The sequence below is a fragment of the Takifugu rubripes genome, chromosome 10, assembly GCF_901000725.2.
Source record: "Takifugu rubripes chromosome 10, fTakRub1.2, whole genome shotgun sequence".
NCBI classification, from domain to species: domain Eukaryota; kingdom Metazoa; phylum Chordata; class Actinopteri; order Tetraodontiformes; family Tetraodontidae; genus Takifugu; species Takifugu rubripes.
Genome location: NC_042294.1, coordinates 4,360,837 through 4,387,465, shown reverse-complemented (window position 1 = coordinate 4,387,465; position 26,629 = coordinate 4,360,837). Strand labels below are relative to the sequence as shown.

General features: G+C 43.0%; 1 protein-coding gene across 2 annotated transcripts in view; it reads left to right on the top strand.

Moving 5' to 3' along the window:
• The window catches only part of cntnap2a (contactin associated protein 2a), a 212,935-nt gene that overhangs the window by 81,692 nt on the left and 104,614 nt on the right, over positions 1 to 26,629 (top strand). For both annotated transcript variants that reach the window (XR_003889730.1, XM_029842494.1), the window contains exons 2-3: positions 3,677 to 3,787; positions 15,077 to 15,270. Coding sequence is in view for 1 of the 2 variants with exons in the window: in XM_029842494.1 (XP_029698354.1) it covers positions 3,677 to 3,787; positions 15,077 to 15,270 (305 nt within the window). In the remaining variant the exon portion in view is untranslated. The remainder of the gene's footprint in view (positions 1 to 3,676; positions 3,788 to 15,076; positions 15,271 to 26,629) is intronic.

Here is a 26,629-nt window from a genome sequence, read left to right as displayed (position 1 = left end):
GGTCTCATTCCCAGAGACATGGATGTGGAGGTTTTTCAGAGGAAACTGGAAGGAGAGCCACCCACAGAGTCTTCCCAGGAGGTCTGCCAGTGCAACAAAGGTGCATAGAAACTCTCCAAAAGGTTAGCATGGCAGAAGGGGAGAGGAAATGGACACACCGGGAGCTCTGAATGAAGCTCAGAATATAACAGTGAGATTTTCAGAGAGCTTCAAAGCTCTGCTCCTTGTTTTAATGTCCTAGATGACCTCTTCCTCTCAAAAACACTTCCGCTGTCAACACGCTGAAATACAGTGGTGCAGCAACACGTAGAGGACATAAACTGTGAAGGATGCCATCTGAATTGAGCTTTCATCTAGATTTACAGATCTTTTATTTCAGCTGGATGCTGCTCAGTACATTTAATGCATATGTAGCTCCTCACTGACAGGCATACTTTTAAATTCTGTTGTTTGGTGATCACATCAAAGCAAAGGCAACACTGTCTTGGGAGAGGCTGGTATTATCAAAATTACAGCTTATTAAACGGGCTTTAGAGGTTCTTTTGTGATAATGGCTGAGTAAATGCAGCTTTCTGATTACAGATGTAAGAAGCCTTTCTTCACCCGAGACTTTTGACCTGTGCAGTGCGTGGTGACTGTGAAAGTGTTTTTTCCAAACATTTTCTAAATTCTGATCTTTATTGTCACACTGGGTGGTGTTTAAACATATTGGGGAGCACTGTTTGATTGTTTCCTCACTGTCATTTTTGGAATTGTTTGGTGGCCGCAGTCGCCATGCCGGTCATGGCGGCGGGGCCGGGATTCTCCGGGTTGGAGAAACTCACCCACAGACACGCCGTCAAACTCTCTGCGTTCTGGCTGTGGGGGAGATTGTGCGTCACGGAAGCGTGAAGTCCGCTTCCAGGATGAACAGCACGGTGGTGGTGTTTTTCCTCTCGGCTGCTGAGTCCCCGCTGCTGAGACATGTCGTGTCCTTTAGACGACAGGTGTCCATGGTCCTCAATGCCAATAAGGAAGAGCTCAAACTGGCTCTTCGCTTCAGAGTTGACGAATTTGATTATACTGTTTATGTCACCACTGATTCTCTTAAGTGTTTTGGTTGTGGGGAGGAGGGCTATGTGATCCGGTCGTGCCCGAATAACGCGGAGGCTCGCCGGCCAGTCGACCCGCCCGACAGCGCCCCGCGCGCACGACGAGGACAGTGAGTCCGCACAAAACGCGTGGAGCGACACAGGCACAGCCGTGGAGGTGGAGGAGCCAGCATGGCTGCAGGGGGGCCACCTGGGGGACCACATGGACCTCGGGAGTGAGCGTCTCGCCAGAGAGCTGGTGGAGCAGACGGTCACAAGAGTGGCTGAGACCGTCCTGGACATGGAGGATGTTGGAGTGGAGGAGAACAGTATTAACGTGTCAATCAAACGGAAGAATACAGACACAAAGGTAAAAAATGATAAGGCAAAGAAACAAATGTCTCCTGCCTTCAAACCGGCGGTGGACACACTTAGCCTGCAGGACAAACAGGACACGGCAGGATCAAATCACACAACCTCCCCACCACAATGCACACAAGATATACACAACTCACCTCACACACATATCTCACAGGACACACAAAGCTTAGATGACACACACAGCTCACAGGACATGCACAGCACCCCAATGGACACACAAAGTACAAAAAGCTCCTTGTTGGACATACAGGAGAGCAACAGTTCATCGGACATACAGGAAACCTTTACTGATAATGATAACATACAGGTGGAGATGCACAGTGGACACTCTCTTTCCAAGATTAGGTCTTTCCTCAGGACCATGAAGGGGATGAGGTCTCTACAGGTGGAGGACTACTTTCCAGACCTCCAGCTTTTTCAGGAGTCCACCAAGTACTTTATGAAGACTTCGGCCAGGCCTCTTTCACTGACCAGGAACTGTACCGCCTCAAAAGACTGCTGCTAAAGGTTCGGTCTTGGCTCGAGAGCGCCGACTAGGCCAATATTGAGGAGTTTAAGAGCACATGGTGCCCAAAAGATGAACTATGTCTGGAGGAGGAGGAGCTGGTCTTTGGAGGCCTCCTCATATGAATGATGTTCTCTGTTTGTTTGGATCATGTTCTTGTTTTTTGTAATGACAAATTAAATTGAGTTTTTGAAAAAACAAAAATCAAATCTCTCTCTCGCTCTCTCTCTCTCTCTCGTGTGTGTTTGTGTGAGAAACCTACTGACAGAACTCTGCATTGTATGACATGCTGACTCTCACAGCAGGAAAACGTGCTTGTAATGTGATGAAGCCAAACCTGATAGAATCTGGTCATTTATAAATGGAGGGATCAAAAATGGTTATGTGATCAATAAACAAGCTGAATTCATACATTAAAATTACATTTGAAAAGTTCTTGATTCAGTTAGGTTAGAAGTGGAGTCTGGTGGAGCACCTCATATCTCCACAAAGTGTGTGTTGATAAGGAAGACCAGAAGAGATGTGGGAAGTGAGGAAATATAGATCTCATATGATTCCATCTTGAGCAAACTTTCCTGTGGACTGACAGAAATTCCCATTTTTCCTTTTTCTGAAAGTTGACTGTGTTTGTGTTTGAGCAGGAGAAAGAATGAAAAACCACAATCAATTCCTCTGTGTGTGTGTGTGCGTGTGTGTGTTTGTGTGTGTGTGTGTTTGCGTTTGTGTGTCTGTGTGTATGTTTGCAGCCCTCCCAACCAGTGGGCATAAAGAATACCAGATAAAACTAGGAATTACACTCATTTCCACAGGATTTGGCCTTTCAGAAGGGGTCATTAGATGTGATTCAGTGGCTGTAGAAAAGGTTTGCATGTGACTGTAGATGTTCAGTAAATCTGCCACATATTTTTTGAACATTAAGAGATTTAGTTGGATGATACTTGTGAATGAAATGAAGTTGTACTGGCTAAAGAATATGACACTATGAGAATTAAAGGTAAATTTGATTTCACATCTTTGTAATAAAGAAAGTCAAGCTGCTCAACATAAAATCATTAAGGCAGCAAATAAAAGAAACACAAGCCAATTAAAAGTCATTTTATTGACTGAATGGAGTAAAAGCCATAACACGAATAGTCAATCCAAAATGGTCATCAGCTCAGCACTGAGTTAAAGCAGACTGGATATGCAGATTTATTTCAGTATCCTTGATGACATATTTATGCCATCTGAGCCACAAATTGTTATTATTTTCCTCAAAAGTCATTTCAACTGATTAAAGAACTGTAAAGTGCTTAAGTTTGTATCAAACCAACACATTTTGTTATATGTGAGGAGTGGGATTCGTAGCCCCAGGCATCTCTGCAACACCTCATTAGTATGCTTTATTTTTTTTTTCACCCTTGTGAAATAATTGCAGCTTTTTCAATTTGGGCCAAAGACTTAGACACAATTTGCCCATTAATTGTGCAGCTTTGCAGAGGATATGTTTAAAACATGCAGCAGTAGCAGACCATCCAAATGTACTAGGGTTCCCTGAAGTGCTCTTTGAAAATGAATTACTTTAACAAACGAGTCAAAATGTTGACCAAGGCCAGATCTCTTGTTAGGGTTCATATATATTATCAGATATTAATGCAGCATAAATTTCCTCTGTGGAAAAGTTAAAACTTGTTTTATTTCCCATCTCTCTCCCTCTCCCTCTGTGTCCCTCTCTCTGCAGAGAAGTGTGATGAGGGTCTGGCCTCCTCTTTGCCCCACACGGATTTCACCAGTTCATCCGTCTTCTCCAATGGCTATGCACCCGGATACGCCAAACTCAACAGGAGAGGAGGTAGGACTCTTCATCACATACGTTGCTGCTAATCGAGTGTAACAACGCTGCAGTTCAGTTCAGATCTTGAGGCTTATTCACGTTTAATCTGCCATCACAGTGGATCCATATTAGAAACAGACAATAATTCTAAAGCAAGAATGAAAAGGAAAGAAAGGAATCTGTGGTGAAGACTTCAGGACACAAGTGTGGACACCTGGAAATGGTCATCCACACTTTACGCCGATATTTTGCATGATTTCATTGTGGAGCCATTTGAGTGATGGCATGTCATTTGTGTTAGGGCAGTTTTTATTCTTATTTATTCATGTAACCCTTGCAAAGCCTCTATATTTTATATTTAAGACTACATGTTGACCCCTTCCATCTCCTCCATTCCATTCCTCTCTATTTCCACTCTTTATCCCTCCCATTTCTCCCTCCTCGAGCTCCAGTCATTATCTCCGTGACTCAGACTGGAGCTCATTTCCACATCACTCCACCGTAGAAAGAGATACGGCCAGACAATTATAGCCGTCTGTGTTTATAGAATTAATATTTCATACTTTAACATCTAATATCGTCGCATTATGCGGCTGAGACAACAGAGCCGAGCGCTCGCCCGGTAATCTGCTGTGTTTAATCATTCCAATGGAATTCTTAATGTCGCGATGACACGACTGTTAAGTGATGACACACACCAACATGGAAACAAGATGGGAGACGAAGCGAAAAAAAGACCAACTACTGAGATAATAGAGGAGTCTCGCTAATCATGCACATGCATAAAGATTAAATAAGTCATCTTTTCTGACCTTTATTTATTTTATTATCAAAGACTAGTTTTATGGACCAAGCATGCATGAGAAAAGCAAATCAGCCACCCGACAAGTTAAATTTATGGCAATAATAATTCTTCTATTGTAATAAATAATTTGTTGTGGTCGCTAGGCATCAGACTTGACCAGTATAATCATTAAAACTTTGCTGTAGCCTGAATTTCAGTAAAGAGCATTCAAGCTAAACGCAAAAAAACAAGAATTTCTGTTTTGTCACTCAGTATGTTTCCATGTAGTGTGTTACAGTTTACTCCAGCTATGCTTAAAATTAGACTTGTGTTGGAATTAGGAACATCTCCCAGGTTGCATGCAATGGAGAAACTTAGAATAACTGATGGGAAGATGTTACCCTCCTCAGCACTAGGCGGCGCTATGCATCTTTTCAGTAGACCAATTCAGCCTCCACTCCATTTATCGATCCATGGCATAGGTTACTATGCCATCACATAATGAACAACTTCACATAATGAGCAGCATTTGTCACAACAGTTTGTTTGTCTGGTAGGGTTAATGTTAAGTTGTCTTCATGCTGGAGGAATAATCAGCTGTCTTAGTCGGATATGGAAAGCTAGGAAATCATTCAACTAACATGTTTAAATGTCCATCAGTTGTCCCGTTGTAGACACATAGAGACAAAAATTCCTTTTTTTTAAGTGTTATGTGAATATCCAGAGGGTACAGAACCTTCTTACATGGCGACAGTCATACCTCGCTAGCATTGGTTATAAGTGGCACTAGCCTGGATACCCAGCATGGCTCTGTAGGGTTCTGAAACATGACCAAACCTTTCTGCATAGTATCTGGGCACGTGCACAATTTAGTGGTCAGGCATGGAAATTATATGCATTTTCAGTCCTTCCAGCATTATATGTTGTGGCATAAACCCAACAAGGCAAAGGAAATGCTTTCAATCCTCAGTCTGTATAACAAGTTTCTGTTATATTTTAGGTCAGGTTAACAAAGCTGCAAGAGCCAAAGCTGTAAATTATTCCTCCTCCCCGCAGCAGACGAGTTTCTGCTGCTGACCCGTGTTCACTAACATAAATATGACAGCTCACCTTCTGATGGGCTGAGCCAGAACATAAAGAAAAGCTAATGGAACATTATAATTAAGAAGCAACACATGTAATAGCAATGTGTTTTTGACGCCGATACTGTGTTCTGATGATGACGTGCTCACAGGGGAATAATATGCTGATCATTGACAGCACATGAGCAAAAATAAACATGTGTTGAACTGATTAGCATATTGTCACTGAGCGTGGAAGCATTGTTTGAGCGTGGATGTGACATATTTTCACATTCGCGCTGAACAAAGTCAACACATGTAATAACCGTTGTCACAAAAACAGGACCGCTGCTCACGATCACACATTTATTTACGGAAAACAAAGAAAACTGAGCTAAGGCAGCTCAGACTCATGCGTAACCTCTTAACAAAACGATTATAACCCCAGGCCTGCACAGTCATGGCATAACATAAGGAGGAGTCCCTCTTAGCTACTACTTTTGGCAGCCAAATGTGCTGTCAGTGGAATGAGTCTGCGATGAAAAGCCAATCTTCTCCAATCTCTCCGTGCTGAAGAACATGGGAGGCACAAAATCAATGTGAAACACCACTCATATTAAGCTGGTGTCTTGAATGCTGACAGCTATTAGAGTTTTAGAAATGCGTGCGTGCTTCTATATGTTTATCTGTATGTGTGCGTGCATGTGTGTCGACACAAAAGAGGGAGGTGAAATGATGCTGTAATGATTTTGCGGCAGGCAGCTGTCTGCTGTGTGCCAGCGAGTCACCAGAATCAATCTGCCTGTTAATACCCCCCCTCCTCTCTCTCTCTCTCTCTCTCTCTCTCTCAAGTACACGCACACACACACACACACACACACACACACACACACACACACACACACATTCACACACAGAATGTTTCTCCAGGAAGGTATGTGTGCATGAAAACACAAATTAAAGAGGAAAGAGCTGATGTAAACTCATTTGTTCCATTTTTAAAAAGGTTCTGAAAATTGCCTTTAATAAAAAAGATTCTGATTAAATAGTTTTCACTTTTAAAGTCACATAACAATAATGACTCAAATGAAATGGATGATCCACCAAGGGACATTATTTTCTCTTACATTTGTGAGTTTAGCCGGCTGATCTTATTTTGCGTCTTCAAGAGTGTGAAAGTGTTTGTGTCAGCAACAGAGTGGCTCCTGCAGACGTCTGAAAAATGACCAAATGTCCAATTTAGAGTCATGAACTCTGGGAATGAAATCCAACCATTTCCTAGGTTCAGAAAGCTGAACTGCTCTTTTTTTCCTCCCCTGCTGCCGGAGAACCTGAAGAAAGGTCTCCAAGTGCATTAGTTAACAGCACTCTTGTGCTTTTTATGGTGGCTCTAGTTACATTGTTTACCTTTAAAAAAAATTTTGATCAAACTGTTCCTTGGTGACCTAAAACCTGCCAAGAATACAAATAAAATGGAATACCAGAGATGATTTATCTGTCCCATATTGGAAAGTGTTGCCATTGTCTGTGTGTACTGTGTAATGTGCCATTACTGGCTCTGAAAACACTGTAAATCTCATAATGAGATCCTGACCCTGTTATCATCATTCTTATCCCATCACTGTCTCACCTTGCATGTTTTTATAAGATCCTAACATGACAATAGGGAACAGATGAGAGAAGAACGAGTAAATAGATCCTCACAATGATCCGCGAGGATATAGAGTCAGGTGATTCAAGATTCAGGTGTGGCACAGCAACATATGACATAAACGCCAGCACTAGGCTGCAGCAGTCTTCATGATCATGACTGAAATTAGACTTGACAGCTGATCAGCTGTTCCTGCTATTTAGCATCTGCACCAGGCTCTGACAGAGATGCACCTGCATTTGGCTTGTTGGACTGAAGAACATGAAAATCCAATTCTAAACCCTTAAGCCCTTTTATGTCAAGGCCTCATCTGAGTTTCCTCTTAGGTAGGCCATATTTCCTAAACTTTAAACTGAAGGTACGTCTAGTCTGACAAAGCTCTTCTAAACGGCACCACATATTAATGAGCCATTTAGCTTCAAAATGTCAAAACTGTAAAACTGCCCTCTTTTAAAACTTTTTTGTGATGCCGGTAGAATGTGATGTTTAACTCTTTCACCCGGATAAGCGGTAGAGAATGGATGGATGGATGGATGGATGGATGCATGATATATAGACTTTTACTGGCCATCAAATGGCAATTTGACAATTCTGCCACACACACAAAGAACAGCTCATGAGAAGCTCCCCTCTGTTGTGACCACTATGCACGAAAGGGTTAAGCAGCTGCAAAGAGGTGAGAGGAAGCAGAGGCAGAAACTCAATAGCTAAATTTAGGATTCTGATGCACAATGTGACGAGAAGTGAAAATTAGTGTGGTATTTATTGAAAGCTGTGGATTCAGGTATCCATTTCATTAATACGTGGACACAGAGCTTTTGCTAAGGAGGCTGGTGTGAGGAAACCAATGAAGGGAGGAGATGAGGGGGCCAAAGCCAATGAGGAAGCAGTCCTCCACAATGAAACTTAGATTGAGACTCAGAAGAGAAGCATTCGGTGAGGTCAGATCTGATGCCCATTCTGCCTGGGAGGGAGGAAACCAGGGCTGAATTATGATGAGATGCAACCGTGGGCTCAGGTGATGGGCAGCATTGGCAGGTGGGGTCAGGTGGAAAAACCAAAAGGCAGGAGTAGGATGAACCTTTTCACCATCCATCATTAAAAAAAACATGTTTGTGTGTAAATGTTGCTTTTTATGCATAAAATGACAAAGATTGAGTACGTGGCTAACTTGTTGAACCCTGTCGATATACTGTAGTTTTTCATGATAATGTTGATGTCTATCACAAATATTTGTCCTTATATCCTAGTGGATTTCTCCTTAGCTCTTCTTTCTGTCCTCTCTCCCATTCCTCCCTCTCCATCTCATTTTACCAACCCACACCTTCCAATTCTTCATTCACATTCTCAATTCCACACTCCATTTTGCCAGCCTGTCCCCTCTCTTTCTTCCCAGACCTCATTATCTATTTTTGCTTTTCTCACATACATCTCAGCACCCCCCACAGCCCTTTGAGTTTTTTTTCCCATATAAACATGCCAGACTCAGTACAACATAACCAAAATGCTTCTTTCTGCTGCACGAATCTCTCACCATTCTCTGTCATGTTACTTTTCACTCTCTGTCGTTTGGCAAAGTTGTTTGATGTCTCCGGCCTCTGCAGTCATCCATCGATAATGGCCATCCACTCCTAATTAAATTACTTTGTCTTCATTCACTCCCTTTGCTCTATGACAGAAAGATGAAGTGCCAGCAGAGGGTTAGACAGCTGTTTTCACGCTGCTCCCTTTTTTTCTGTCATTTTAATTAAGATGTGATACATTTTTGTGGTTTTGTACCAAAACATGGTGACTTTGATAAACACGGCGTTTTTCTCGGCCGCTGGATTCAAAGTCAGACGGAGGACAGTGTTGCAACCCGCACAAATTAGAAACAAATTTTGTATCGCGCACCCACTCATACTCCCACATCAGCAGCGAGACAGAAGAGCAGTTTTCTTTTTAGGTGCTTTGGTTCAGAACTCAGCCTTTTGTTCCTGCGTCGTGCCTGTCAGCAGCTGCTTGTCACTCATCTCAAAACCGCACAGGGTCGCCGGCCTCAGAAGCCATCTTCCCTCCAGTCTTTTATAAATATTTATCTCTTTTTTGTACTTTGGTACTTTTTGTTGCTCACTTGCTCTGTGAGGTTTTGTCTGCAGATTGCACCTGATTCTCTTTCATTTTGCTTTTCTTTCTGTATGTTTGGCAAGTCAAACGGTTAATTCAAAGCTGTTTTTTTAATTCCCTTGCTGAGCTCTAAAGGATGAGACATCCTCGCTGTTAGCACATCAACATATTCACAGGGGAACACCGAGATCAGTGTGTTATGAAGTACATCATTTATATGATGTTTGTTTTAATACATTTGCATATCATCCACTTTGTCAAATTCTGACAGTTCTAAGTTATTAAAGATCTGATCTGACAGCAGCCTGCAATCACCTGCGCTGTACACGACAGTCCTCTGAATGTGCACAACATGCATTTTGGCATGTGTTACTTGTAGTATGTAAGTAAGCACGAGGGAACATGGCCCTCATGCCCATTTGCATTTCCTCAGACAGAGAGGAAATGAAGTCAACATTGAACTGAGATCCTCAAACTCATCAGACAAAAATTTAGCATGAAAATGATGATTTATGTCACAGTTCTCTACAGTTGTCTTCTACAGCTCATTGTTAATTACAACCAGCAATTCTTCCAGTATTTTGCACAATAAAACATTACGCTGAATATTAAACAACCCTGTGTTCTTCTCTGATTTGATGGGCTGTCCTGGATCTCGTCCACTTAAGTGAACTCTCATTGGTGTCTGTAGATAAAACAGCAGACGGAAACTGGCCCTACGGGCTGAACAGACGGGCAGCCAGAATTGCTGAGGCAGCTAAGAACTGACTCCGAGCGCACAAAGGAGGCTTTCAAATCTTTCCTTATGATTGGGTCTAATGATGAACGAGGGTTTCTCAAATTTTCTACAATTTGGGCGTACAAAGTTGGAAGGGAGGACAAAGGACTTGCAGAGTGCATTAACTGTAAGTTTCAAAAACTGCCTTTTTAGCACTGGCTCCCAGAAAAGGTTTGCTGTATATTTCTTTTCTGCTTTATTATGTTTTCCTCCATTTTCTGAGTAAGCCCAATGATTTCACGTCATTTAAAGTATATTCATTGTTGCAGTATCCAGCTTTCACATAGTTCACTCTGCAGCCTTACAGATACTGATTCCATACAACTATTCCAACAACACGGCTGATAAAATGTGCGCAGGAATATTGTGGTCATCGTCGGTGCCATTATCAGAACCATTCCCTCTGTGCTACTGCTGCTACAATTCAGGGTTATCTGAAGCATCGCAGATAACTCAAACCCGGTTTTGCAGGCTTGGCGAAACACCAGCCATGTTGAACGGATATCGGTTACAACAAGCTAGTTTCAGAACGTTGATGTTTCAGATTGTCAACAAGCTGATGCAATCAATGTTGTATGCCTGTATTGCTTTTTCGCCTGTGACTGTAGAAAGTAGGAAACAATTCTAAGGAGAAGAAGAAAGTTGTTGTTGTTGTTGGGAGGCATCTGAAAACATCGATTATTTGTACTCACTCACTAAATATGAGGCAAATACTTTAAAATTAAATCTGACCATCTGCCGTATTTCAGCATAATTAGACTTGATTGTTTAATATTGTTACAGATGACAGGATGAAACACTGGGAGGGAGGCAGAGAATGGCGTTAGAATGTGTCTTTCAGGCTTTTATCAGCTTGGGTTGAGAGAATATGGCTTTTGCCCCATTCGTCTCTTGGATGGTTCCTATTTTCCATCCTTTATCCTGGGGTCTATCTGCCATGGTCTTTCTGCATGTATGTTTCCTCTCACCTCTCCCTCAGAGGTGGTCTCTTTGACCTTCTTCCTGTTCCCCTGTTCTGGCCCCAATCCTCCAATCTTCCCCTTCGCCTCCCCAAACATCTGTGCATGTGACAGGTGAGAGAACAGTGACATTCCCTCGACACTCCCCCTCCCATTCTGTCTCCCCCTTTGCTCCTGGTTGCTCACTCTCGCTCTCACATCGTGCGTTCCGCATCACGACACTCTTCCTCCTCCTCCTCCACCTTAGTCTGTCATCCTCTCTGTTTCTCCTCCTTTTTCCCTTCGGCTCTCACCTTTAACTGCAGCCCTGTTCTTTTCCCCCACTCTTTATCCCCTCTTCAGCTCTTTGAAGCCGCTCCCTCCTCCCTTTTCCCCTCTCATCTGTTCCTTTTTGACCCCTTTCTCTTTCTTTCCAGTTTATGGCAGCTGTTTCCTATCGTTTTACACCATTCCTTTTATTTTTGTCCCTTGTTCCTTCCGTCACCTATCACATTAAACTCTGGAACCCACAGGTTTCTTCTTTTTTTTCTCTATTCTGTCTTTTCCCCATACTTACAATAACATTCATGATCTTTTGAACTTTTTAGTCTCTGTGAACCTTTCAATCGACAGCACACGTCTGTCTGAATCCCATCCGTTACTTCTCCGAACCTCACCTACCCAATGTGCCTCGCGCACTGGCTGTCTTCTCCTACATCTCTTCATCTCTTTGTCCTTTTATTCACCCCTTTAAGTCATGTACAAAGTGACAGTTTTAATTTTTCAAGACCTGTGTTCATTTCAGCGGTGCTGAGGAAGAGAAGGACCTGCGGAGGCTGAAAGTGTTTCGGCATCTCAAATCATGTGCATGTTTTGTACAGTGCATTTCAAACTTGATATCAAAAGCCATCATGATATTATAAAGGAAGAAATCAGATCCCGAGGTTGATTCAGTACCCAGCTGTACTACAATCCCACTGATCGGTAACTTGTGTTTTGACATCAAGTTTATTGAAATTTGAGTTGAGTAGAATGTCCAGCTAATAGTCCATTACATTGGTTTGAGCAAGAAAAGTGTGTCTTTCTTACTGTATCAGGGTGCACCATAGTCGTGTTTTTGTGATTTTATTGGCAATTCCGTCAATTATTCCTATCCTCTTGGGGCCAGGGGCTTTCCCGTGTGGAGTCAGCATGCTCTCCGTGTTTGCATGGATTTCTTCCCTCCGTTCAAGACATGCATTTAGGGGATAAGCCAAGTGGCATCCCCACATTTGGTTGATTGTCTATATGTTTGCCCCATATGGGTTGATCTGGACACCTGTCCAGGAGGGACAATGCCTCTTGTTGGGATGGGGCCTCACAACACGTTGATGGCTGTTTGATTAATGGTGATTAATGGTGCATCCTGATTGGGCTCACCACAAATAAATATTACTTGATGGCATATTGCCTAAACATGTTGCACATTTGTGAAGCTCAATCGTAAACAAAAAGCTCATCATCACATTTCCCTCTGCTACACCACCATCAACTGACTCATCCCATAAATAACACCACTCTTTTTTTGCCATATGTGGATGAAACCTCTATTGCTTCCCACTCCTGTCTTAAATGTGCTCACATCATGTCCCCGGTTGCTCACTCCTCTCCACCCCTCTGCATGGAACACCCCTTCCCCCCAACTTCTTCCTCACACTTGGACTCATCTTTCATCATCTTTACCATAACGACATTGCTTCTTTTCTGCCTGATTTTTTGTTCCCCAAGCTATCTCATCTTTGGCCTCCTTCACATCAGAGCCATAAAATCCCCTCTCGTCACTCCCACATCTCCTCCCCTAATCTATCTCTCTTTATCCTCCCTCATTTCCATTTTGCGTCTCTCCTCTTGCAAGCCCCCCACTCATTTTTGGCCGACACCTCTGTGCCCTGATCCTGTGTCACGCTGCCTTGGTCATTGTCTGCTCGGCTTGCTTTCTTAATCTTTATTTTGTACTGCTGGTTTACTTATCAAAATCGCTGCTCCTCCCCAACCTCCCTCACCCTTCCTCACCTTATCCTCCTTTTGATAGTGTTTTCTTTCCCCCTCCCCAAGGGAATGGCTTTGCAAGGCTGGGTTTTTGAGGTATTGACGTTTCCACTGATATGGTTCTGGTTATCTGTCAGGGCCAGGGTTGGAGTGTAATGGCTCTGTAATTGGATAAGATATAGGGGTTTGTCATGGTGGGATACATCCCAAACCGCCTCAGCCTGTATTGTATCATACGACTATCATCTCTACTACACTTGGTCCCCTCCCTTCGCTCTCTGGTGCCACAGTCATTCTCACTCTGTCCCCATGTTTTGAGTCCTCTCTGATGCCATCATCTTAAATCTCTCCTGCAGTTTCAGCAGTAACTTTCTTATCTGCATCTTTGTCCGTTGGAAAGAAATCCATCACAGTGAAACAAAGCAGACGGCCGTAACACGGCCGGTTCGCAGTCCATCCACTGCCCACTCATCCCAATAATTATTTCACATGCTGTCACAGGCCCGGCTGTTGGCAGCGCCGCTATTTGTCAAAGTGTTTCGTGCATGTGCAGTGTGTTTTTCTGCGTTTTCTTCTCTGCTACTGTACAGAGTGTTTTCATCACCTTCATTGTGATGGCGGATGAAATCAGGCCAGTGGGATCTTGTCCTCCACCTTCTGTCTTGCTGTTTTGTATCATTTAACCTGTGAGGCCTGGCTTGGTCACTTGTGGGGTTGTGGGGACAGTCTTTAGAGACACAGGAAAGCTTTTTTTTTCTTTTTCTGCATCAACAATGTATCGTGACCACACTTGCCCCAAAGGTCATTAGAAACAATCAGATCAATATGTTTCCAAGTTGCTCGATTGTGTGTCACATTCATGCAGGTACCAGAGGCAATTTTCTTTAAATTCCACTTGTCACATCGACCTGGTTCGGTTAAACTTTAAAGAAGTAATTTAATATACCACTTTATAGATGATCCGGTACCGCTTGTTTTGGACTAATGATACCAACTAGAAATATAAGTCCTTAGAGATGTTATTGCATCTTATACTTAATTTTCAATATTTTTGGTCATTAAATCCTTTTTGTCACCCTTTTATTGTCCTGTCCCTCTTCAGCTCTGTCTCCTCTTCCTCATCTTGTTCAATTTCCGTTTTGCATCACTAAAGATGTTTTGTGTGAAGTGGTGCTGCACACAGCATATGCATCTCTGTAATAATGCCTGGAAGTATTAATTTTCATCAGTAATTGCCTTTAACTTAGCTATTTCCTCATTTCAGCCCCAGTGAGACATAGTGACAGAGAACAGGAGCCCTCATAACTCACAATCAATTGTAGAAAACTGAGAAACCACCATTCAACGAATTTCAGCCCTTCCTTTTGACAAATTTGCAGATTTGCTTAGAAACACGTTCACTTCTATAATATTTGTGTCTCTGGAAATACCTCCTCCTCAAGTATCCAAGAATGCCACTACGCCACTGGCACACTTTTATTCATACTAGATGCGAATAGTATCATCACGGATAGGATCTGATGCCAGAATTTTCATTATTAGTCGAATTGATAAGGAATTATAGGAGAAAGTAGCATAAACAACAAACATCAGTTAAAAATCTACTGAATACTTTGAGTCATTAGTAGCATGATTGGGCCATTTGGAATCTGTCCCAATAGTAATGTAGAGGACAGCATTTGTAAAATGTCATCCTGTACTTGGTGTTGAATGCCAATATAATAAAGGAAGTCAACTTGAAATGTCAGGTGCACTCAAGCCATCCCTTTTAAAGTTGGACAGTGAACCATTACAGGATGTTAAACTCTAGTGTGCATATCATTATTGTGAAGCTGAAGGAAGCCCAACTCCCCAGTCCTTTTCATTAAGAAACGTGGTACTAATACTAATTAGCTGTTGGTCATTCTATGGAAAGGTGGACAAATCAACTAGATCTGAAACGATCATTCTTTCTTTTGTAGGCGCTGGTGGATGGTCACCTCTGGACAGTGACCATTACCAGTGGCTCCAGGTGGACCTGGGCTCTCGAAAGCAGGTGGTCACTATTGCGACGCAAGGTCGCTACAGCAGTTCTGACTGGACCACCCGGTATCGTCTCCTCTACAGCGACACTGGAAGAAACTGGAAACCATATCACCAGGATGGCAACATCTGGGTGAGTGACCAAAACCATGTGTCTTTCATGTGAATTTTTTATTTTATTAGAATATTCGTAATTCTTGACAGAGGTGAATATAGGGAGTAAAACTTTTCTTTTTTTCATAATGTATAATAATGTAATGTGTTTTAAGCTGGCATTTAGGCCTAACTAGGATTATGATTATTCTCTCCTATAGTGCACATAAGGCTTCTTATGGATGTTTCTTAGTTTAAAAGAAATTAACTGCTTGTTTCACTGTGATATACATCATAATTATTTTCAGATTATTATTTAGTCAGGTTTTTTACTGCCATTAATCCTAATTCATTTCTTCTAATGTTTCTGCTGCTACAAACACCTTCATGGTTGGATCTTTCCCTAACCATAGCCACCTTTTTACTTGTGTTTTGTATTGGTATGAATGGGATACACATTTATCTAATGTATCCCGAGTGTAGTTCAAAACACTGCTGATGTAAATAAATATAGACCTAATAATTTGAAGTTTGGGCATATCCCAACGATAATCTTTAATGCCCTGAAGCAAACCTGGAGCCATTTGTTTCCCCGCTCTCTGTTTGTTATTAATGCTGGATCAATTGCAACTATTGATCATTATGATGGGGGTAAGAGTGTTAAACTGTTCCCTCTGTTATAGGCTCAGTTGCTACCCTGAACATGGTGAAGGTTCAGTGTAATTCCTCTCCTCTTGGGTGTGAGGGTACAGAACCTTCTAGCTTGCAACAGGCTAAGGTAAAGCCTTTTCCCCCCTAGCATCAACACCCTTTATTCACGTTTGTTCACCTGGGAGTTTTGGCCTAAACTAAGTTTTTGGCATCTTAAGAACACAAGAGGAGGGTTTCAAAGTGACCTGCAGGAGCGGGAATAGAAGGTGCAGACATTCAGACAACTGCAATTCATCAATAACATGTGTAAATTCTTTTCTACTGGGCCTTTATTATGTGCAGAAACACTCCAGATATGGGCCATTTGATTATTTTGGGGGTTTCTTTGCATCCAAACCCAAACTGAGGGTTAATTAAGAGCCTCAGGGAATTACAGAAAACTGTCATATCTGTACGTCAGCAATTTACCTTTCATCTTTTTAACCGCTTTATCCCTTTCGGGTTCACGGGGAGGGTATGAGCGAAGGCTGGATGAGTCGCCAGTCATTGCAGGGCCCTATATAAGCATTTGTGGGTTCGGCACCTTGCTCAAGGGTACCCTGGCAGTCCTGTGGTGTTCTGGCACATTCCCCTAAGACCAGAAGACATTCAAAGTTTTATCTCCCCTGGGGTAAAATTAGGATGCTTCTGTGAGTCACCGATGAAGGCATTTTCCTAAATAAGGTATTACAGTAACAGTTAATGTCCACTTAAAAGCTAGGTAAGAGGTCAATAACGTTGCATATAATTGCAAATATTAATAGAAACAGCTTGATGGGTTTTTTTTTAACAGATTACTTCAAGTATTGACAGCAGTTTAAATGTGGTGGTCAATTATAGCTGGTGGTATTTTCATCATTGCAGCAATTTATCAAAGTCAGTTTGATTTCTCAGCAGTACATTAATGAGTCATTAAGACATTTTTCACCAACCCAATACTGCAGAAGTCAGCGCGGCCGATCAGGCATAAATATTAAAGCGGAGCTAGCACTGGTGCAGCTTTCCAACGGAAAGTCCTGCCTTGACTGTGACAACAATTAGGTTATCAGTGTGGAGGAACAGCAGGAGGCAACAGAAGAGCAAAATGTTTTTGGAATCAGACCAGGACAGGTTGGATTGTTCTCCAATCCAACCATTCTCCACTTCAGTCCAGTGGAGAATGAAAGTGAACTGTCTTTAAAGGAGGTGAAACAGTGTCTGATGGTGGTTTGTTGTCATTTCTGTGTGCAGAATTATTTCCTTAACTCTGTTATATTTCCAGGAGGCAATTTCCACCCTGTTGATATGGAAATAAATGAATAAATTCCTGTTCAAAACTTAATTGTGTAAGGTGTTTCTATTGATTAGCAAATCGTCACATTTACAAAACGTAGATTAATTATTGAGACAGCATACTTATAACACATTTATAATCCACCAGTGTAGTGCATTTACATTTTTATTGTATAAATTGAATGTGACAGGAGCGAGGAATCAAATAACTGTGCCACCAAAGCACATGGTGCTATTTGAGTTGTAATTCACATCAGATTAGCTTCATTGTTGCTGAAACAGATTTGACTTTAATGCATATTTAACAATGTAAAATGTAAAGAAGTTGTCTTGTTCTTGTTGTATTCTTAATCAACATTGGCTTTTTAGGGCAGCAGCTGCCATCATCTGAGCTGCACATGGCTCATGACGTTCATGTTGTTGTTAGCATTTAGGGCGTTATTTGGCAAGCTAGCGTACTCGCTTCTCTGTTATGCTTGAAATGACAGTGGAAAGGACAATTGTCACCATAATACATGAATCAAATGAAGAATGCTTAGTAGATGTAGATGATATATTAAATATTCCATTATTTACTGGTTTAGTTCCGACTCACTGTTGGTGGGCATACTAAAACAATAATGAAAAGGTTTTTTAAAACATGCCTACCAAATATAGGTTTCAACAGTTATCTTGACACCAAACAGCTCAGAAATGAGATCATTGGGATGAAAACCCAATGAAACAGAGAAACTATGTGTGGATAAATTAAAAGCCATCTTACTTGTTTGGATTTACACATAGTTGCAGCTACCTGATGTACCCAGAAATGCTCCATCTTCTCCAGAAGCACTGGGGTTTCTGCATGTTAATTTCAAACACCATCGTCAACTGATTGTCTTTTAATGGTCCATGTGGAGTTTTTAGTGAGAGTAAAAAATCACTTTGTTAAAAACAGATTGTGCAACTTGAGAATTGGTCTTAATGGAAGTGTTAAACCTCCCAGAATGGTGCTCTCAGGAGTCTGGGGTCCTAAATCTACTTGAATTTGAGGCCTGACTCAGAGTTTGGTGAAGCCCTCAAGCTCAACACTTCAGACACTAATTAAATTGGAATCATTTCCTACCAGATCTTAACATTTAATACTTGTGTTTGTAATAAAATGTTTTAGTTTGTTGCATTTATCTCCTGAAAATAGAGGCACTTTAATTGATGGCGCATGCTATGTTTTTGTGCTACCCCAGCTACATGGACAGCATATTTTATATATCGTTATAACATATTTAATAATCAGATCTGAGCATAATTAAGATGTAAAAGCTCGGTGTTGACTCTCAAGACTTGAGTGATTTGTTTTTCTTCTTCCAGAATGGAATCGGCCTTCACAGTCCTAATTTTACATTTATTCATCTGGCAGACAGTTTTTTTCAAAGGGTTTATATTAAGAGGAGGACCTGAACACTAAGTGCAAATTAATGCAGCAGAATGTAGCGAGTAGAACTAAAACAATGCTCAAAAATCATTTAAAGTGTTTAAAGATGCAGGTCCAAAGTTACAAAACTGAAGAAATCCTTTTTAAATATTACTAAAGGCAGCGAAAGAGGATTCTTTGTTTTCAGATGCCTCAAATATTTAGCTGTTCTTCAGCCATGCTTGGATAAGATAAAGGTACTAAAGTAATTATTGTAGGGTTATGTAGAAGTGTGTTGAAGGGTGCATCCATGGTGGGGCTTGAGCCCCTTTCTGTTCAGGGATAAAAAAAAAAAAAGAGTCACTTTATCTCAAGGTAATGCTGTTATATGCAAAGAGCAAGAATTAGTCATGACTAGAGAGCTGAAGAGCAGATATTCTGAAAAGAAGCTCTGTTCACGCTTAATTATTGTTGCATTCTGTAACAGCTGCGGGCAATCATGCCTGTGAGTCACTTCGCCCCGCACACCTGTTGTGTATCTGGACACTAATGAGCCCCTTTCTTAATCCCTGGAGGCACACCTGCTTCCTGCCAGATCGTTATTCCTGATGACTTTCCAGCATATTCCTGTTTGCCTGCCTGCCCGGTTCCGACCTTGCCTGTTCCTGACAATTCTGTTTTGCCTGCTCCCCGGTAATCTCTGTCTGCCTTCTGCCCAATCTCGACCTTGCCTGTCCCCGACTATCCTGTTCTGCTCACTCCCCGGTGAATCCTGTCTGTTGTCTGTGTCTGACAATAAAGCAGTGTTCACTCGTGTCGCATTTGGGTTCCCATATGGTCCGTGACACATTTTGGGCTCCACCTAGTTGTAAACAATGTAACCACCTTGGTTAACCAGTAAAAAGGCTCTAATTATGCATCAGACAATAACTGGCTAAACTCCACTTCTTTGGAATTTTTCCCTTGCGGATATAATTCAAAGATGCATTCAGCTCTAGGAAGAGCTTTTCATTTATTTCATTTTTTATTTATTTAGTTTTGGTGCAGATCATGGGCAGCGGATTGTGCTGTCTGTGAAGAATACGGGACAAGCAAAGAACTTTAGAAGTCCTTGGAACGTCTCAAGTGTGTAGGAGATGGCGTCCTGCTCTCGAAACGGGAACATTCCACTAATGTTACAGCTATAAATATGGCTTTACCGCCGAGCCAGCAACTGCAGCGCGTTGTCACGACAAGCCTCAGACGTTTAAAAAGCTTCGGATGGTTTCCAACTCTTCCTGCTCCCGTTCCATCACCAAGACGACAGCATTAGTGGTTCCACCCCAGTGAGACTTCATAGAAACATTGCTGTCCTTCAAGTAATCAGCATACAAGACTCAAAGAATCATCCCCCTCTTAAAACCAGACACGTATGCAATGTTTACTTCTCTAATCTCTCTAGAGAAAGAAGTATATTTGCTTTATTGTTGTTTCTAATAGAGAGAAACCAAATCTCCCACACAGTAAATAGCAAACAGTGCCAGCTGATGAGGTGGATCGGCAACGGAATAAAAGAGAATTCTTTACATTCAAAGGCAGAAGCACTGGTTTGGTAATAATGTGAGATCTCTAGGAGGCTTAAAATTAAATTCCACATGGGTTTTATTATCACCTTAACTAACTGAATAGCATCATCCAAATAAGCATTCCACATCAGCTTTTGTGAATGCATCAATATATCCATGGTCAGAATATTTCAATTTAAATACCACAGAAGAATGTGTTGCGTGCAGTCAAACAGAAAGCTCTTGAAAAACCCGACTGATTTAAAGAAAAAGAAATGTCTTCAACTTTGATTTGGTATCAGCTGCGGCGGCTTCAGAGCGTTCGCTGCTGACTCTTTTAAGTCACATCAATCCGTCCAGATAACGGTTCCACGGAAATTAAAACTCGCTGACAGCAAATAACAGTGATGATGGATTCAAATGAATGGAGATGACATTTCTCAGTGGGTCAGTGACAGACTGCTGTGAAACTTTAATGGGACTGTCACAATCGGGAACATTAGATGCAGCACTGAAACCTTTGCTTATATTGTAGCTCTAAGTTCTACTTTACACACATTTCCACACTTCATTTTATTAATTCAATGCAAAATCATCTAAGTTCTGCCTTCATGTCTTCATCTCCATCAAACTAACCTCAACCACACAGTGTCAGACCCAACCAGCTTTGTATTTTGTGCACATTGTATCGTAAGTTCTCCACCTTTGACCCCGACTAAGGAGTATATTTTACAAAATAGAATTAGTCCCGGTGTAATATTTTGCACGAGAACCAGGCAAAAAGACTGCTTAATAGCTTAAATCCCACTATAACTTTAAAGAGCACAAGACACCAACAGTCCCCAAAGTGTTCCTGATTTTTAGCCAACAGCATATGCAAAGAAAGTGGTTGCCTTCCTACTACAGGACCAGTTATTGAAATAATAAACCTCAAGGCAACTCTGAAGCACACTGCAAAGCTAATATGATGCTTGGGTTATTGAGGCACCTCTGCTGCACAAGAACAGTGATGAGCAGACACGTGATCATATTATTTTACAAGACACAAGTTCAGAGGAGAAAAATATATATGAACTCTCCATTTTTAGAAACCACATGACTGAACCACCATATTAATGAGGTAAGCTGATATGCTCACTTATATCATGAATGATGAACATGGTTAATAACTGTTTAACCATATTGCCCAAGTGTACCTTGACAAAACTAAGGAGATGAATATATTTTCAACAAATGGATTAGATGATTGAAGTGGATTATGGTGCCTGATAGGAGACATCTAGAAAACATAAGATGAATAGCAACTCTAACATAGAAAAAGTGAGCAATGGTAATGTATTAACATCTGATTTAGATCAATTATTAATAATAGGGAAAACTGAGAAAGTTAAACTGAAAAGGCAAATGAGTTAGAACGTTTAAAAAAAAAGCGGCGGCGACGCAACCAGGGATGGCGCGGGTCAGATTGCTCAATCTTCCCTTTTTGGAGCTCTCGACCCAGCTCAAGAATCTATTTAGCTTCTGCCCGCAGCAGAACTTGCTTGTGGTCTCCACCCCTGGAGGGAGGCTTGATTGACTGTGTAGTCGAGAATTTTAATTCTCTCTGCAAGTGTCAAGGAGTGCTTAGCAGTAGGAGATGAGAAAAGTCTTTCTCCAAGATGCCGTTTTTGGAGTTGGAAGCTCAGAACCTGAATCACGCACAAATGTGCCAGATTAATAGAAACTTGATTTTTGTACTGATTTGATTTAATATTTATAACTTTTGGGGATACATTTAAGTTAAAGAATGATACCACTGAATTCATTTAATGATAAAAGCAGACTTTAAAGGCGCACTGTACAGCAGGGCGAGCATCCATCCGCATGACATACACAATGTATGAATATGCTAATCAAATCGTGTGATCATCGCGCAGGTGTGTGAGCTCATCATCCGCACCGACGACGTCCTGAGTGCCGTTTGTCTTCATAATTGCTCCCCTCACAGATGAAGTCAACAATTGACGCCTGTCGATCCCCCGCGAGAGTGTCATAACATCACATCCTTCAGAGGAGAGAACTACAACTTTCAAATGAGTTTCTAACCTTCTGAAGTCTACCCGCAGATTACTACAGTGGTGTATTTTTTAAAAGATCATCTCTAAAAAGTGAGCCAACAATTTGCCCCGTTTTCTTTGGCACATGCACAGATAAACACGAGTTCCCGCAGGGCCTCGCTGAAAATACAAATTTCTCTTTGGCCCTTCTGTTTTGTCCTGCACACTTGCCGATAAAAACACAAAAGACCAGACCGGGCCTGCACTGATTTCCCTTGCCTCTGTTAGGAACAGACGTGCACATACACTGATCCTGGACTGGTCTCAAAAGAGTTGAGAGCTACAACAACTGAACTCCAGAAAAGAGGATCCGCTTTTTTCAGAGAACCATGTTTTCTGAGAGGAAATGTGGTCAAAAGAGAAAAAACACAGTTAATACCTGAGAGCCAAAAATGAGGGAGCACCTCTGAAAGAGCAGCCTGTGTGTGTTTATGTACAATTCAAATGCATATGTATCCTCTTTACATAATGGTTGAGGCTGAACAGCTGCTCTCAACTGATTCAATTGTTTTTCCAAATTGGCAGCAGCTTTGTTGGTCCAGATTTCCAAGTACTGCCACAGCAAAAACAAGCTAAAGCAACTTAAACAGACACACATTTGTATTTCTATCTTTGTGGGGAATTTTGAAGATGTAATGCCTTCCCCTGCTTTTTACTCTGACCCTGACCCTTCCAGCTAACCACCTCACCCTGATCTAAACCCAATTCCAACCTCAACCTTAAAACCACATCTTAACCCTCAAACAGTCATTTGACTCCTAAAAATGTCCTCACTTTGCTATTAGAATGAGTACTTTGGTACTCAATCTGTTGGAAATACAACAGACACACAGAAAGACTGAAGGTGTCCTTTTTGAGCATTGATCCTCAAATGACTTCAGTTTCGGATTAAATAAAATGTCAGTGTTGAAGCTCTTAAGTTGTTTGGGCCACTTGAAAATCAACACACATAAACTCTCTTTCACTCACACAAATGCTCTTGATGGTTAATGATTTGTATATGGACGAGAGGGAATTAAATGGTTGAATATTCACACTTGTGAGGTGTGGAGCATACACAGCTTTTCTCTCATCTTCCTCCTGCACCACCTCCTGCCTTTCCCCATCCTGCTTTTCACTCTGCACTCTGCATAGCAATGCCTCTGAATTGAGTTGTTCATTCAGCCAGACACAGATAAGTGTTGAATGGTGGGAAGGACACAATAGAAAAATAACTGAAAGAAACCAAGAAATTCCAGTGAGGCGAAGGTGGAACATTTTGGGGGTATATTCAGGTCTGTATAACAAGATAAAAGAGGAAATAAGATTGACTTATGCAGTGCACTTAGGTGAATAGTTCCAGTTTAACGGTGCTCATTCACGAAAGCAGTTTGGTTTACTCGAAATACTCTGGCTGAAAAACGGGGTCTCGATTCATTTGCAAGTGAACCCTGGGCCAGATCTCTTATAATGTGAATACAAACAGACTACCCAGCAAACAAAGAGAGCAACTGAACCAAACAGTGAGGTGACACAGCCATTGTCCTGTTGGCAAATGTGGAATAATGAGGAGGTGCAGGCTCTTATTAAACTGTGGTCAGAGGACCATTATGGGGTTTGTGTATCAACCTGGACTTTCTTCTTCCTCCTGCTTTTTGCTTCTTGGTTTTAGGTGGTACCACTCACTAGCACTGTGGCATTAAGTGCCTTTACATGTACACAAGAAAACTGAATTCAAGAAAACCAGAGTCTGCTGTGAGTGGTAGCAACCAGTAAAACCCCAGCACTGATGCGGGGACCGCCGCAATGCTGATTGTTCTTAGGTGCTCCAAAAGCTGAACCTAACACAGCACCAAGTAGTGAGGCATAAACCCGTCCATCGCTGCAGTTGACTTAGCTGTGGCCTCTACCTCACCACCTAGATTATTATAGATTGTTAGCTAGATTCCTGGAGATGTGTGATTGGGAAGAACGCCCCCCCTGATCTGAACCCGAGTGGTGTTTTGTTATTGGACTTCTGTGCTCGTCTCAGATTGACCATGACAAACACCTTGTTCAGGCATAAAGGTGTCCACATGTGCACTTGGCCGCAGATCGATGATCGACTTTGTGGTTGTGTCATCGGATTTGCGGCCGCATGTTCTGGACACTCGGGTGAAGAGAGGGGCGGAGCTGTCAACTGATCATCACCTGGTGGTGAGTTGGCTCCGATGGTGGGGAAGGATGCCAGACAGACCCAGCCGACCCAAACGTATTGTGAGGGTCTGCTGGGAACGCCTGGCAGAGTCTCCTGTCAGAAGGAGCTTCAACTCACACCTCCGGGAGAGCTTTGACCATGTCCCGGACATTGAGTCCGAGTGGACCATGTTCCGTGGCTCCATTGGCGGCTGACCGGTGCTGTGGCCGCAAGGTGGTTGGTGCCTGTCGCGGCGGCAATGCCCGAACCCGCTGGTGTCCACCAGCGGTGAGGGATGCCGTCAGGCTGAAGAAACAGTCGTATCGGGCCTTACTGGCCTGTGGGACTCCTGAGGCAGCAGATAGGTACCGGCAGGCCAAGCGGAGTGCAGCTACGGCTGTTGCCGAGGCAAAGACCCGGGCATGGGAAGAGTTCGGTGAGGCCATGGAGAATGACTTTCGAACGGCCTCAAAAAGGTTCTGGACCACCATCAGGCGTCTGAGGAGGGGGAAGCTGTGCACTGTCAGCGCTGTGTATAGTGGTGATGGTGTGCTGCTGACCTCAACTCGGGATGTTGTGGATTGGTGGAAGGAATACTTCGAGGACCTCCTCAATCCCACCAACACGCCTTCCAGTGAGGAAGTAGGGCCTGGGGACCTGGGGATAGGCTCTCATATCTCCGAGGCTGAAGTTGCTGAGGTAGTCAAAAGACTCCTCGGTGGCAAGGCCCCGGGGTGGATGAGATCCGCCCAGAGTTCCTTAAGGCTCTGGATGTTGTAGGGCTGTCGTGGTTGACTCGACTCTGCAACATCGCGTGGACATCGGGGGCAGTGCCGCTGGATTGGCAGACCGGGGTGGTAGTCCCTCTTTTTAAGAAGGGGGACCGGAGGGTGTGTTCCAACTATAGGGGGATCACACTCCTCAGCCTCCCTGGTAAGGTCTATTCAGGGGTACTGGAGAGGAGGGTCCGCCGGATAGTCGAACCTTGGATTCAGGAGGAGCAATGTGGTTTTTGTCCTGGGCATGGAACAGCGGACCAGCTCTACACCTTCAGCAGGGTCTTCGAGGGTGCATGGGAGTTTGCCCAACCAGTCCACATGTGTTTTGTGGACTTGGAGAAGGTATTCGACCATGTCCCTCGGGGGGTCCTGTGGGGGGTCCTCCGAGAGTATGGGGTGTCGGGCCCAGTGATACGGGCCGTCCGCTCCCTGTACGATCGGTGTCAGGGTTTGGTCCGCATTGCTGGCAGTAAGTCAAACTCGTTTCCGGTGAGGGTTGGTCTCCACCAGGGCTGCCCTTTGTCACCAATTCTGTTCATAATTTTTATGGACAGAATTTCTAGGTGCAGTCATGGTGTTGAGGGGGTCCGGTTTGGTGACCTCAGGATCAGGTCTCTGCTTTTTGCAGATGATGTGGTCCTGCCCTAAGTGGAGGAGTTCAAGTACCTCGGGGTCTTGTTCACGAGTGAGAGAAGAATGGAGCAGGAGATCGACAGGCGGATCGGTGCGGCATCCGCAGTAATGCGGACTCTGCACCGGTCCGTAGTGATGAAGAGAGAGCTGAGCCGAAAGGCGAAGCTCTCGATTTACCGGTCGATCTTACCGGTCGATCTTCGTTCCTACCATGAGCTTTGGGTTATGACCAAAAGAACAAGATCATGGGTACAAGTGGCCAAAATGAGCTTCCTCCGTAGGGTGGCTGGGCTCTCCCTTAGAGATAGGGTGAGAAGCTCTGCCATCCGGGAGGAGTTCGGAGTAGAGCCACTGCTCCTCCACGTTGAGAGGAGCCAGATGAGGTGGCTTGGGCATCTAGTTAGGATGCCCCCTGGACGCCTCCCTGGTGAGGTGTTCAGGGCATGTCCCTACGGGACCCCCGGGAAGACCCAGGACACGTTGGAGAGACTATGTCTCTCAACTGGTCTGGGAACGCCTGGGGATCCCTCTGGATGAGCTGGACGAAGTAGCTGGGGAGAGGGAAGTCTGCACTTCTCTTCTTAGGCTGCTGCCCCCGCGACCTGACCCCAGATAAGGGGTAGAGGATGGATGGATGGATGGATGGATGGATGGATGGATGGATGGATGGATGGATGGATGGATGGATGGATTGTGTTTATGATTGCTATTAAAAGCATAAACGGTAAATCAAATATAGGTATGCTTTTTTTCTTTATAAAGCAAGTTTCCTGAACTGTCCAGATGTAAATGCACCCTAAAATCTACTTTATGGGATGTACATCTGATCCTGTGATTGGC